The sequence below is a fragment of the Aethalodelphis obliquidens genome, unplaced genomic scaffold (genome assembly GCF_003676395.1).
Source record: "Aethalodelphis obliquidens isolate GAN/ISIS:26980383/991018 unplaced genomic scaffold, ASM367639v1 scaffold1, whole genome shotgun sequence".
NCBI classification, from domain to species: domain Eukaryota; kingdom Metazoa; phylum Chordata; class Mammalia; order Artiodactyla; family Delphinidae; genus Aethalodelphis; species Aethalodelphis obliquidens.
The window spans coordinates 73,030,768-73,045,589 of NW_020837945.1; the positions used below are offsets into that span (position 1 = coordinate 73,030,768).

Below are 14,822 nucleotides of genomic sequence, written 5' to 3' on the forward strand. Positions count from 1 at the left end.
GATTCCTGATACTTGCCAGTTTTTCTAATTATCTCAGCATCAGGGTATTTAAAAGTTCCCCAGGTTATAATACTGTACAATTGAGAACCCCTGGTCAGAGCGATTTGTCTCAATCTTGGAGTAACAGAATCACCTAGTGAACTTATTAAAAAATACAGAGGGATTCTGTCCTTCAATAAGCTTGTATTAATATTTTCTGTTAGCTTTGCAGGTGATTTTGATTCACACCCAAGCCCGTGAAGAACCACTGCCTTAGAGAAATGAAGAAAGGGAGAAAGAAGAAGTTAGATAAATGGATAGGTTAGGACAGGCAGGGGATGTAGAAAAACAGGAACACATAATAAATATTCATTTGCATATTGGGACCTGTTTCTGGTAAAAGCAAAGAAGAGTCTTCTTGATTATTATAAGCCTGTAATAAACAGGCCTAATGAGATTAACTAAAAGATTCAATGAATCCACAGTGTCAACAGCCATAACCCTGTGCCTATAGATTCTGGAAAGGACAGGAATGATTCTGTCATGCAGAATCATCAGAAGAGACTGCTATGGTAGCTCAGTAATATTTAAATGGATCACAAAGACTACAAAATTTTTAGTCTCGGCCAATGGGACCTAAATGGCAAGAACTGAGAATAGTTCAATGCTATCTACGGATGTGTAGCCTATTCTTCTACTAAAGTTCCTAGAGTGTCTGCCATCTGTGTAGTGTATCTCAGCTTTCATCTTTTGCTGAACACAGCTAGATAGTGTTGCTTTAACTGGGTGCAGACATGAATGGGGAATAACCTGAGTGTAAGCCATTGGTTTTAAACAGCCATGATATTTATGCACTCTTACCTCTTAAAAGGTAAGATCCTTTTATAAGTAGCAGATAGGTCAAATGACATTGCTGATTATTTGTCATACATGTGTTGCTAGGAATAATGCCATTCATTTCCAAAAATGGAACTGAACCTTTGCTTTTGTGTTGGTCCCCCCCACACACACACCCCACCCAAGGAACCTGTCACTCTGGCTTTATTATACCATCCCAGGTTTTGTGGTATAGACATGGAAGAGAAGACCTGTATGCACTCAATTCTGAGGATGAAACAAATTTTGTTTTTGGTCTAAAGCCCAGATAAAGTTTTTGGGTGGTTGCTGAGCACTTTGGGTAAGATCTTGATCAGAACCCCCAACTAGTCAGGATAGTAGAACTCTACACAAGGAAAATAGGGAAATGAGGTAAAGGGCAAAAATTTAGGGAAGAGTCTTGCAAAATTCCTTCGTCACCGAATTTCCAGAGACATTGACAAGGCAAAGTCTTAAAGCTTAAGAAATGCTGCGAATTCTCTCTTAGTGGGGAATAGATTAGTGCCCTATTGAGGCAGCTCTTTGCAACAGTTCACCAGAGGAAGAGTTAGCTGTTCGGTAGCTGGATAGCTTGAAACTGGCAAGTGGGAGACTCAGTTGCCTTTGCATTACAACATACTTTTCATTCTAATGGAGGTGTTAAAATAGGTAGGCTAGATTATTGACAATTGCTTGAAATATTTCTCATTCTATCCAAATGTATATAAACTTTAGTTAATGCTATATTTTGGAGAACTTTGTAATGTTTTTGTAGTTCTAAAATAACAATAATAGGCAAAAACCATTGTGTTTCTTTCTCTGGAATATATTGATTTTTTTTTTTTACTGGGGAATGATTGACATAAACTGTATATTAAAGTGTACAATTTGATAAATGTTGACATATGTATACCTCCATAAAACTGTCACCTCAATTAATTTAATGAACATAACAATTATGCCTCAAAATTTTCTTGTGCCGCTTTATAATTCCTCCTCTGATTTGCCACCTCCTCATTCCTAGTCAATCACTGATCTGCTGTCTGTCATTACTGATCAGTTTGCATTTTCCAGACCTATATGTAAATGGATTTTTTTTTTTGGTCTAATTTCTTTCAGTGTAATGATTTTGAGACTCAATCATGGTCTGTGTAGCAATAGTTTATTCCCTTTTTTTCTATTGCTTAATAGTATTGCATTGTGTAGATATATCACAATTTGTTTATCCATTCACCTGTTGATGGATGTGTTAGTTATCTATTGCTGTATAACTGATTACCCCAAAATATAGTGGCTTAAAGCAACAAACATTTATTATCTCAGTTTCTGGGCCTGGAATTTTTAGAGAGACTTAGCTGAGTGGCTTTGGCTCAGAGTCTTTAATGAGAGAGCTGATAAGATGTGGCCAGGGTTACTGTAATTTGAAGGCTTCACTGGGGTTGGAGGATCCAATTCCAAGATAGGGCCGTGCATATGACTGTTGACTGCAGGCCTCAGTTCCTCACCAAGGAGCCTCTTTACAGGGCTGCTTGAGTGGTTTTTACTGCATGGAATCTGGTTACTCCCAAAACAAATGATACAAGAGTAAGGGCAAAGAGAAAGATGCAATACTATCCATGACTTAGTCTCAGAAGTTACTGTGTGTCACTTCCTCCATATTACTATTTGTTAGAAGTAAGTCTCTATGACCAGCCACTCTCAAGGGGAAAAGCTCCACTTTTGAAGGGAAGAATGTCAAACAATTTGTGGACGTATTTTAAAGCCAATACAATGAACATTTGAGTTGTTTCCCAGTTTTGGCTATTACAAATAAAGCTGCTTATAAAAAATATGTGTAAAAGTCTGTATAGATGTATGCTTTTATTTCTTTTGTGTAAATAGCTAGAGGTAGAATGGGTAGTATGTTTAACATTTTACGAAACTACAAAAAAATTGCTAAGAAGAATTATGGAAAGAAGAATTTCTTTTATTATTTATTAATGCTTATAATGATGTTAATATTCTTTTATACATTAAATTTCTAAAAGTTTTAAATTTCATTAAAGAAAACCTCCAAAATCTGGAAATTGTTTTCCAAATTTGATTGTATCCTTTTGTACAAGCATTGTATTAGAGTTCTAGTTGTTCCACATGATTGCCAACACTTGGTATGGATACTCTTCTTAATTTTGTTATGGTTTTAATTTGCATTTCCTTAATAACTAATGATCCCAAGAATCTTTTCATGCGTTTATTTGCCACCCTTGTATTTTCCTCAATGAAATGTCAGATCTTTAGCCCATTTTAAAAAGTTGGGCTGTTTATCTTATTATTTAGTTACAAGAGTTCTTTCTATATTCCAGATATGTTGTTTGTCAGATAAGTGTTTTGCAGATATGTATTTTCTCCCAGGCTTTGGCTTATCTTTTTTATTTTTGTAGCAGTATCTTTCGAAGAGCAATAGTTTTTAATTTTGATGAAGTAAATTTATTGATCTTTTTTTCTTTTATAGTTTTCTTTTTGTGTACTATTAAGATATGTTTGCCTAACCCAAGTTCACTGACACTATTCTAGGTTTAGTTTAGATCTGTAGATCCATCCCAAGTTAATTTTTGTGTATGTTGCATGGTAAGGGTTGAGTTTCATTTTTTTGGTCATAAGGCTGTCCAGTTGTTTGTTCCAGCATCATTTGCTCAAAAAATTATCTTTTCCCTATTGGCATCTTTTGTTTTAAAAAAAAAAAAGTTGACCGTGTGTATTGGTCATTTCTGGACTCTATTCTGTTTTATTGACCTTTTTTGCCTATCCTTAATACTACAAATGCCTTGATTACTGTAGGTTTCATAATAAGTCTTGAAATCAAGTAGGTTAGATATTTCAACTTTCTTCCTTCTTTTCAAAATTGGTTTGGCTACTCTAGGTCCCTCACATTTCCATATATATTTTAGAATCAAGTTTTAAACTTCTACAAAATGCCTTACTGGGATTTGGAGTGGGATTGCATCAAATCTATATAGATCAATTTGGTGAGAATTGACATCTTACTAATATTGAATCTTCTAATCCATGAACACAATATATCTGTATTTATTTAGGTTTTCTTTAATTTCTCTTGGCAGTATTTTGTGATCTTCACCGTACAAGTCTTGCATATCTTTTGTCAAGTTTATCCCTAAGCATTTCCTATTTTTTGGTGCTATTGTAAGTGATATATTTTAAAGTTCAGTTTCTAATTGGTCATTGCTGGTGTATAGAAATACCACTGAATCTTGTATACTGACTTTATTTCTGCAGACTTGCTAAATTCACTTATTAGTTCTAGTAGGCTTTCCTGTAGTTTCTCTTTAGTTATGTTTGTTCATTTGTTTTGTTTTTTAGATTCCATATATAAGTGAAATCATATAATATTTGTCTTTCTTTTTCTGACTGTTTCACATAGCATAACACCCTCTAGGTCCATGCATGTTGTAGCAAATGGCAAATATTAGAAGTCATAGCCACAGCAGTCAGACAAGAAAAATAAAAGGAATGCAGATTGGAAAGGAAGATATAAAACTGTCAATGTTCGCAGATGCCATATGATACTATATATACAAAATCCTAAAGATGCCACCAAAAAACTACTGGCACTTGTCAATGAATTCAGTAAAGTTGCAGGATACATTTTTTTTAAACATCTTTATTGGAGTATAATTGCTTTACAATGGTGTATTAGTTTCTGCTTTATAACAAAGCGAATCAGTTATACATATACATATGTTCCCATATCTCTTCCCTCTTGCATCCCCCCCCCCACCCTCCCTATCCCACCCCTCTAGGTGGTCACAAAGCACCAAGCTGATCTCCCTGTGCTATGTGGCTGCTTCCCCCTAGCTATCTGTTTTACGTTTGGTAGTGTATATATGTCCATGCCACTCTCTCACTTTGTCACAGCTTACCCTTCCCCCTCTCCATATCCTCAAGTCCATTCTCTAGTAGGTCTGTGCCTTTATTCCTGTCTTACCTCTAGGTTCTTCATGACCTTTTTTTTTTTTATTATTTTACTTAGATTCCGTATATATGTGTTAACATACGGTATTTGTTTTTCTCTTTCTGACTGACTTCACTCTGTATGACAGACTCTAGATCCATCCACCTCACTACAAATAGGATACATAATTAATATGCAGAAACCTGTTACATTTCTGTACGCTAACAATGAAGTAACAAACAGTCCCATTTACAATCACATCCAAAAGAATAAAATACATGGAAATAAATCTAACTAAGGAAATAAAAGACTTAGAAAACTATATGACACTGATCAAAGAAATTAAAGATGACACAAACAGATGGAAAGGTATACTGTGCTCATGGATTGAAAGGAATAATATTTTTAAAATGACCATACTACCTCAGGCGGTGTGGGGATTCATTTTAATCCTTATCAAAATCCCAATTACATTTTTCACAGAACTGGAAAAAATAATTCTAAAATATGTATGGAAACATGAAAGACCCGAAGTAGCCAAAACAATCTTAAGAGAGAAGAACAAAGCTGGAGGTATCATGCACCCTCATCTCAAACTATACTACAAAGCTGCAGTAATCAAAACAGTGTGGTACTGGCACAAAAACAGACACATAGATCAAGGGAACAGAATAGAGAGCCCAGAAATGAACCCACATTTATATGGGCAATTAATATATGACAAAGGAGGCAAGAGTACACAGTGGGGGAAAGGCAGACTCTTCAATAAATGGTGTTAGGAAAACTGGGCAGCTACATGCAAAAGAATCAGATGACTACATTCTCACACCATATACAAAAATAAACTCAAAATGGATTAAAGACTTAAATGTAAGATCTGAAACCATAAAACTTCTAGAAGGAAACATAAGCAGTATGCTCTTTGACATCTGTCTTAGCAATATTTTTTGGCTATGTCTCCACAGTCAAGGGAAACAAAAGCAAAGATAAGCAAATGGGACTACATGAAACTAAGAAAGCTTTTATACAGTGAAGGAAGCCATGAACAAAATGAAAAGGCAGCCTACTGAATGGGAGAAGATGTTTGCAAATGTTATATCCAACAAGGGGTCAATATCCCAAATATACAAGGAACTCATACAACTCAGCATCCAAAAAAACCCCAAATACCCCAATTTAAAAAATGGGCAGAGGACCTGAATAGACATTTTTCCAAAGAAGACATACAGATGGTCAACAGGCACATGAAAAAATGCTTTCAAAACCACAATGAGATATAATCTCACATTTGTCAGAATGGCTGTTATCTAAACAAATCAAATGCAAATCAAAACCACAATGAGATATAACCTCACATTTGTCAGAATGGCTGTTACCTAAACGTTAACAAGTAACAAGCATTGGTGAGGATGTGGAGACAGGTAAATCTTTGTGTGCTGTTGATGGGAATATAAATTGGTACAGCCACTATGGAAAACAGTATGGAAATTCCTCAAAAAACTAAAAGTAAAACTACTGTATGGTCCAGCAAGTTCACTCTTGGGTACTTAACCAAAGAAAACAAAAACACTAATTAGAAAAGATACATACACCCCTGTGTTCATTGCAGCATTATTCACAATAGGCAAGATATGGAAGCAATCTAAGTGCTATCAGTAGGTGAATGGATGAAGAAGGTGTGGTGTATATATTACATGTATAGTATATGTACAATGGAATATTATTCAACCATAAAAAAGAATGAAACCTTGCCATTTGTGACAAATAGGGTGGACCTAGAGGGTATTAAAGTTATTTTCAAATTTAAATTTATTTATTTATTTATTTATTTTGGACTGTGTTGGGTCTTCGTTTCCATGCGAGGGCTTTCTCCAGTTGCGGCGAGCGGGGGCCACTCTTCATTGTGGTGCATGGGCCTCTCACTGTCGCGGCCTCTCCCATTGTGGAGCACAGGCTCCAGACGCGCAGGCTCAGTAGTTGTGGCTCACGGGCTTAGTTGCTCTGTGGCATGTGGGATCTTCCCAGACCAGGGCACGAACCTGTGTCCCCTGCATTGGCAGGCAGATTCTTAACCACTGCACCACCAGGGAAGCCCCAAATTTAAATGTAACAAAATTGATTCCTTGTGGTGTACAGTTTTATGAGTTTTGACAAATGCATACGGTTGGGTCTCCATACCTCAATCAAGATGCAGTTTTGTTAACTCTCGAAATACTCTTATTAACCCATTGTTAGTCACCCTTTCCTTCTTCCTCCTACCATTGTAAATTGCTGATTTGATATCCATCCTGTAGTTCTGCCTTTTCCTAAATGTCATATAACTGGACTCATTCAGTTTGTACCCTTTTGAATATGACTTATTTATCAAAATGCATTCAAATTCATCTATGTGGTTGTATGTATTAATAGTTCTTTCTTTTTTATTGCTGAGTAGTATTCCATTGTATAGATATACTATAGTTTGTTTCTCCAAGGACATTTGGGTTGTGTCCAATTTTTGGCAATTAGGAATGAAACTGCTAAAAAACATTTGTATGCAGATTTTGTTATGAACCTAAGTTTTCATTTCTCTTGGGCAAATACCTAAGATTGGGGTTGCTAGGTTTTATGTAAAGTTACCTTTAACTTTATAGGATAGGAGAGGTTTTTCACTATAGATTCTATTTCTTTAATTCTGTTTAGTTTTTTTTGTTTTTTGTTTTTTTTTTTTTTTTTTTTTTTTTTTTTTTTTTTTTTGGCCACGCCATGTGGCTTCTCAGTTCCCCAACCAGGGGTTGAACCCAGGCCACAGCAGTAAAAGCCCAGAATCCTAACCATTAGGCCACCAGGGAACTCTGTTTAGGTTTCTGATATCTTCTTTTTTTTAAAATTTTTTTATTGAAGTATAGTTGATTTACAAAGTTGTATTAGTTTCTGGTATACAGCAAAGTGACTCAGTTATGTGTGTGTGTGTGTATATATATATATATATATTCTTTTTCACATTCTTTTCCCCTATGGTTTATTACAGAATATTCAATATAGTTCCCTGTGCTATACAGTAGTACCTTGTTGTTATCCATCCTATATGTAATAGTTTGCATCTGCTAATCCTGAACTCTCAATCCTTCCCTCCCTCACCTCCCCTCCTCCTTGGCAACCACAAGTCTATTCTCTATGTCTGTGAGTCTGTTTCTGTTTCGTGGATAAATTCATTTGTGTCATATTTTAGATTCCACATATAAGTGATATCACATAATATTTGTCTTTCTCTGGCTGACTTCACTTAGTATGATAATCTCAAAGTCCGCCCATGTTGCTGCAAATGGCATTATTTCATTCCTTCTTATGGCTGAGTAATATTCCATGTATCCATTCATCTGTTGATGGACATTTAGGTTGCTTCCATGTCTTGGCTGTTGTAGATAGAGGTGCTATGAACATTGGGATGCATGTATCTTTTCAAATTAGAGTTTTCTCTGGAAGTATGCCCAGGAGGGGGATTGCTGGATTACATGGCAACTCTATTTTTAGTTTTTTAAGGAACCTCCATACTGTTTTCCCTAGTGGCTGCACCAATTTACGTTCTTACCAACAATGTAGGAGGGTTCCCTTTTCTCTACACCCTCTCCAGCATTTATTATTTGTAGACTTTTTAATGATGGCCATTCTGACTGGTGTGAAGTGAGACCTTATTGTAGTTTTGATTTGCATTTATCTAATAATTAGAGAAGTTGAGCATCTTTTCATGTACCTATTGGCCATCTGTATGTTTTCTTTGGAGAAATGTCTATTTAGGTCTTCTGCCCATTTTTTGATTTGTTTGTGTTTTTGTTATTGAGTTGTATGAGCTCTTTGTATATTTTGGAAATTAAGCCCTCGTCAGTCACAACATTTGCAAATTTTTTCTTCCAGTCTGTAGGTTGTCTTTTCATTTTGTTCATGGTTTCCTTTGCTGTTCAAAAGCTTCTAAGTTTGATTAGATCCCATTTGTTTATTTTTGCTTTTATTTCTGTTGCCTTGGGAAACTGCTCTTAACGTTGCTACAGTTGAGCTTTGTTAGTTTTTGTCCTTCAAAGTATTTCCCCATCTCATCTATTGAATTTATCGGCATAAAATTGTTCCCCTGATTATCCTTTTTTAATATCTGTAGAATCTGTGGTGAAGCCATCTCTCTCCTTTTTATTGTATGAAATTTGTGTCTTCTTTCTTCCTGATCACTTTGGTTGTGGGTTTATCTATTTTAGATCTTCTTAAAGAACTAGCTTTAGGTTTCATTGGGTTTTGGCTATTGATTTTCTGTTTTCTATTTAGTTGCCTTCCAAACTGATCTTCATTATTTCCTTTCTTCTGCTTAATTTGGGTTTAATACTTTGGGATTAACATAATACAAAACTGTTTTTCCTTTGGAAGTGAATTGACAGATTTTGAAACCCTGTACTCAATCCAGGTTTTGTGTGTGTGTGTGTGGGTGTGTGGGTGTGTGTGTATTTGGCGTTTAGACAAGGACGTAAGACTTTGCTAATAGTAAGATTCCATAGAGACTGAATTTTTTTGGTACTGCTTTTAGTTAGTTGAAGGACATAAGGTTTTCTTTTTGTTTTTAATATTTATTTTTCTGCCTCTTCATCTGGCATGTGTTTCAAATTCTGAATGAAGTGTATCTGTAAATTATGAAAGTACTTGGAATTCCCATGCCAAGCCCTGTGAAATTTACCACACATAGTTAAATATGTGGCATCCATTAAGTGGTGTAAAATATTGTCGTGAGAAGTAAAATTTTATTCTCATTTTTAATCTTAGCAATAATTTAACCTGAAGGGCTATATAATATTTACTTGAGTTCTGAATTTAAGACATTTAAATCCACAGGTCTTCCCAAATGAGAAACCTCTAACTAAGGTATAAGGCAGTTCTAGAGTTGTTTTCATTTGTTTTGTTTTAATATATTAGAGTAAGAAATTTCTGTGGTGGATAGAGTAGAATTTGTATTACTCTTTTAGGTTGTCTTCCAAAGCCTGAATTAGAGTCAAGGAAATAAATTGCTCTACTGATTGAACATTGTATTTAAATATTAATGCACATTTCATTCCTCTGTAAATAGAAGTAATTTTATTTTTTAAACAGATGAAATTGGCTTGAAAATCAGTTTGTTTCTTTTTTAAATACTTATGCAATGTTCAGTAAGAAATGTAGGTGTTATTAGAATTGGAATATTGTTGGAAGGATGTAATATTTACGGAACTAAATGAAAATTATTTTCTTTGTTTACTTTTCTAATTGTTTAATGTCCTTCTTTTCTTTTAGATCCTATTTGACCAAACTCAGAGATCGATTAAGGCACAGCTTCAGAACTTTGTCAAAGAGTAAGTCAGTTGCAGTGAAAAGAAAAGAAAAGCAACCAGTTAATGATCACATCTGGGAGTTGGTATCTTTTCAGAGAGCTTAGAAACATGACTTAGTGAAAATATGGGGGTTTTTGTGTGTTTTTTGCTTTGTGAAATTTATATTGCATTTTTTCCTGAATTACTCTGTAAAGGAGTCAGACTTCATGCCTTTCAATGAATCATTTATACTATGAAATTTGTGTTCAGGATACATAGTTCAAATTGTTACAGACTTAAAAAAAAATTTTTAATGTAAATAAATAACCTAATGATCTTTAAAAATCAAAGCAGATCCCAAAAGTGGTTGAAATACTGTCAGTTATTCTAGTTGTCTCAATATGGTATTTTCTTTGTAGAGAAGATAATAGAATATACGAGAATGAGTAATGAAGGTGCATAATAAGTAATGAAGCAAACCTTTTGTGTCACATTCATCACATTTTATATGTGAAATAAAATGAAACTAGAAATAAAAAATTTATCTGAACTTCCAGGTAGGAACGTTTTCCTTTTCCACATTAATAATTTCACTTTATGTCTTTTAATTCCTGACTGAGAATATATTAAATTACAGATAAAGTTGATTATGATATAGTATTCAGATGTTAAAAGCTATAAATAGTGGCAAATCTCATGAACATAATGCACTTCTGTTTTAGTAGGTTAGAATTTGTTGTTCTGGAGGTGATGTCTTGCAGATCATTTATAAATCACTTCAAAATAGACTAATATTCAGAATGTCCTTATAGAGTGTATACATGAAAATTTATGGCTTCTTATTAAAGTCTTTGCTAGGTACACGTTATTATTATTGTTATTATTTTAAAGTCATTTGTCTTCAAATTACTTTGCCTAATTCCTTGGTAGAAAAAGTAAAAGGATGTTATATATTTACCTAAGATCATTAATGAATCAAGGTTTCAGATTTTCAGACTACTGAAATGGATACTGTTATTCTCTACTGGTACATAATTCTTTTAGAAAGCATTCTTCTGTGTGTGTGTTTTAAGAATATATTCATGTCCTTTGGACTCCTAATTTTTTTCAACAATAAATGAATGTTGTTTCTTAAAGTGTGGTCTGTAGACCACCATAACAGTGAAATCAAGGGCATGTCTTAAGAAAATCCCTCAGATTTCTAGGGCTTATCCCGAAAACACAAAGAATTGTAATCTCTGGTAGAGGACCCTTGGAACTTGCATTTTTAACAAGTTCCCTATGGTATATACTACTGTTTAAAAATCATTTTGTCTTTTTTTTTTTAATTGGGGTATAGTTGCTTGACAATGTTGTGTAAGTTTCTGCTGTATAGCGAAGTGAATCAGCTATATGTATACATATATCCCCTCTTTTTTGGATTTCCTTCCCATTTAGGTCACCACAGAGTATTAAGTAGAGTTCCCTGTGCTATACAGCATGTTCTCGTTAGTTACCTATTTTATACATATTACTGTGTATATGTCAATCCCAGTCTTCCAATTCACCCCACACACCCCTGCCCCCGCTTGGTGTCCATATGTTTTTTTCTCTACATCTGTGTCTCTATTTCTGCCTTGCAAACAGGTTCATCTGTACCATTTTTCTACATTCCACATATATGTGTTAATACACGATATTTGTTTTTCTCTTTCTGACTTAGTTCACTCTGTATGACAGTCTCTAGGTCCATCCACATTGCTACAAATGACCCAATTTCATTCCTTTTTATGGCTGAGTAATTTTCCATTGTATATATGTACCACATCTTTATCCATTCATCTGTCAGTGGACATTTAGGTTACTTCCATGACCTGGCTATTGTAAATAGTGCTGCAGTGAACACTGGGGTGCATCTGTCTTTTTGAATTATGGTTTTCTCTGGGTATATGCCCAGTAGTGGGATTGCTGGGTCATATGCTAATTCTGTTTTTAGTTTTTAAAGGAACCCTCATACTGTTCTCCATAGTGGGTGTATCAGTTTACATTTCCACCAACAGTTGCAAGATAGTTCCCTTTTCTTCACACCCTCTCCAGCATTTATTGTTTGTAGATTTTTTGATGATGGCCATTCTGACTGGTGTGAAGTGATACCTCATTGTAGTTTTGATTTGCATTTCTCTAATAATTAGTGATATTGAGCATCTTTTCATGTGCCTCTTGGCCATCTTTATGTCTTCTTTGGAGGAATGTCTATTTAGGTCTTCTGCCCATTTTTTGATTGGGTTGTTTGTTTTTTTGATATTGAGATGCATGAGCTATTTGTATTTTTTGAAGATTAATCCCTTGTCTGTTGCTTCGTTTGTAAATATTTTCTCTCATTCTGTGGGTTGTCTTTTCGTCTTGTTTATGGTTTCCTTTGCTGTGCAAAAGCTTTTAAGTTTCATTAGGTCCCATTTGTTTGTTTTTATTTTTATTACTGAAGGAGGTGGGTCAAAAAAGGTCTTGCTGTGATTTATGTCAAAAAGTGTTCTTCCTATGTTTTCCTCTAAGAGTTTTATAGTGTCTGGTCTTACATTTAGGTCTCTAATCCATTTTGAGTTTATTTTTGTGTATGGTGTTAGGGAGTGTTCTAATTTCATTCTTTTACATGTAGCTGTCCAGTTTTCCCAGCACCACTTATTGAAGAGGCTGTCTTTTCTCCACTGTATATTTTTGCCTCCTTTGTCATAGATTAGGTAACCATAGGTGCATGGGTTTATCTCTGGGGTTTCTGTCCTGTTACATTGGTCTGTATTTCTGTTTTTGTGCCAGTACCATACTGTCTTGATTACTGTATCTTTGTAGTATAGTCTGAAGTCAGGGAGCCTGATTCCTCCAGCTCCATTTTTCTTTCTCAAGATTGCTTTGGCTGTTTGGGGTCTTTTGTGTCTCCATACAAATTGTGCAATTTTTTGTTCTAGTCTGTGAAAAATGCCATTGGTAATTTGATAGGGATTGCATTGAATCTGTAGATGGCTTTGGGTAGTATAGTCATTTTCACAGTATTGATTCTTCCAATCCAAGAACATGGTATATCTCTCCATTTGTTTGTGTCATCTTTGATTTCTTTCATCAGTGTCTTGTAGTTTTCCACATACAGGTCTTTTACCTCCTTAGGTAGGTTTATTCCTAGGTATTTTATTATTTTTGTTGCATTGGTGAATGGGATTATTTCCGTAATTTCTCTTTCTGATCTTTTGTTGTTAGTGTATAGGAATGCAAGAGATTTCTGTGCATTAATTTTGTATCCTGCAAATTTACCAAATTCATTGATTAGCTCTAGTAGTTTTCTGGTGGCATATTTAGGATCTTCTACATATAGTATCCTGTCATTTGAAAAGTGACAGTTTTTCCAATTTGTATTCCTTTTATTTCTTTTTCTTCTCTGATTGCTGTGGCTAGGACTTCCAAAACTATGTTGAATAATAGTGGTGAGAGTGGACATCCTCATCTTGTTCCTGATCTTAGAAGAAATGCTTTCAGTTTTTCACCATTGAGAATGATGTTTCCTGTGGGTTTGTCAGATATGGCCTTTATTATGTCGAGGTAGGTTCCCTCTATGCCCACTTTCTGGAGAGTTTTTATCATAAATGGGTGTTGAATTTTGTGAAAAGCTTTTTCTGTATCTATTGAGCTGATCATATGGTTTTTATTCTTCAATTTGTTAATATGGTGTATCACATTGATTGGTTTGCGTATATTGAAGAATCCTTGCATCCCTGGGATAAATCGCTCTTGATCATGGTGTATGCTCCTTTTAATGTGTTGTTGGATTCTGTTTGCTAGTATTTTGTTGAGGTTTTTTGCATCTATATTCATCAGTGATATTGGTCTGTAATTCTCTGTTTTTGTGATATCTTTGTCTGGTTTTGGTATCAGGGTGATGGTGGCCTTGTAGAATGAGCTTGGGAGTGTTTCTCTCTCTGCAATTTTTTGGAATAGTTTGAGAAGGATGGGCGTTAGCTGTTCTCTAAATGTTTGATAGAATTCGCCTGTCAAGCCATCTGGTCCTGGACTTTTTGTTTGTTGGAAACTTTTTTTTTTTTTTTGCGGTACGCAGGCCTCTCACTGTTGTGGACTCTCCCGTTGCGGAGCACAGGCTCCGGACGCGCAGGCTCAGCAGCCGTGGCTCATGGGCCTAGCCGCTCTGCGGCATGTAGGATCTTCCCAGACCGGGGCACGAACCCGTGTCCCCTGCATCGGCAGGCGGACTCGCAACCACTGCGCCACCAGGGAAGCCCAGTTTTATTGATCTTTGCTCTTGTTTTCTTTTTTTCTGTTTCATTTATTTCTGCTCTGATATTTGTGATTTCTTTCCGTCTACTAATGTTGGTTTTTATTGTTTTGTTTTGGTTTTTGTTTTGTTTTCTTCTTCTTTCTCTCGTCCCTTTAGGTGTAAGGTTAGATTGTTTATTTGAGATTTTTCATGTTTCTTGAGGTAGGATTATATTGCTATAAACTTCCCTCTTAGAATTGCTTTTGCTGCATACCATAGGTTTTGGGTTGTCGTGCTTTTGTTGTCATTTGTCTCTAGGTATTTTTTGATTTCCTCTTTGATTTCTTCAGTGATCTCTTGGTTATGTAGTAGCATATTGTTTAGCCTCCCTGTGTTTGTGTTTTTTTCCTGTAATTGATTTCTAGTCTCATAGCATTGTGGTCAGAAAAGATGCTTGATACGATTTCAATTTTCTTAAATTTACTGAGGCTTGATTTGT

General features: G+C 35.2%; 1 protein-coding gene across 4 annotated transcripts in view; it reads left to right on the forward strand.

Moving 5' to 3' along the window:
- Positions 1-14,822, forward strand: part of ACAP2 (ArfGAP with coiled-coil, ankyrin repeat and PH domains 2) — a 162,717-nt gene that overhangs the window by 91,190 nt on the left and 56,705 nt on the right. For all 4 annotated transcript variants that reach the window (XM_027108310.1, XM_027108324.1, XM_027108302.1 and 1 more), the window contains one exon: positions 10,070-10,128. In XM_027108310.1, the coding sequence (XP_026964111.1) occupies positions 10,070-10,128 (59 nt within the window). The remainder of the gene's footprint in view (positions 1-10,069; positions 10,129-14,822) is intronic.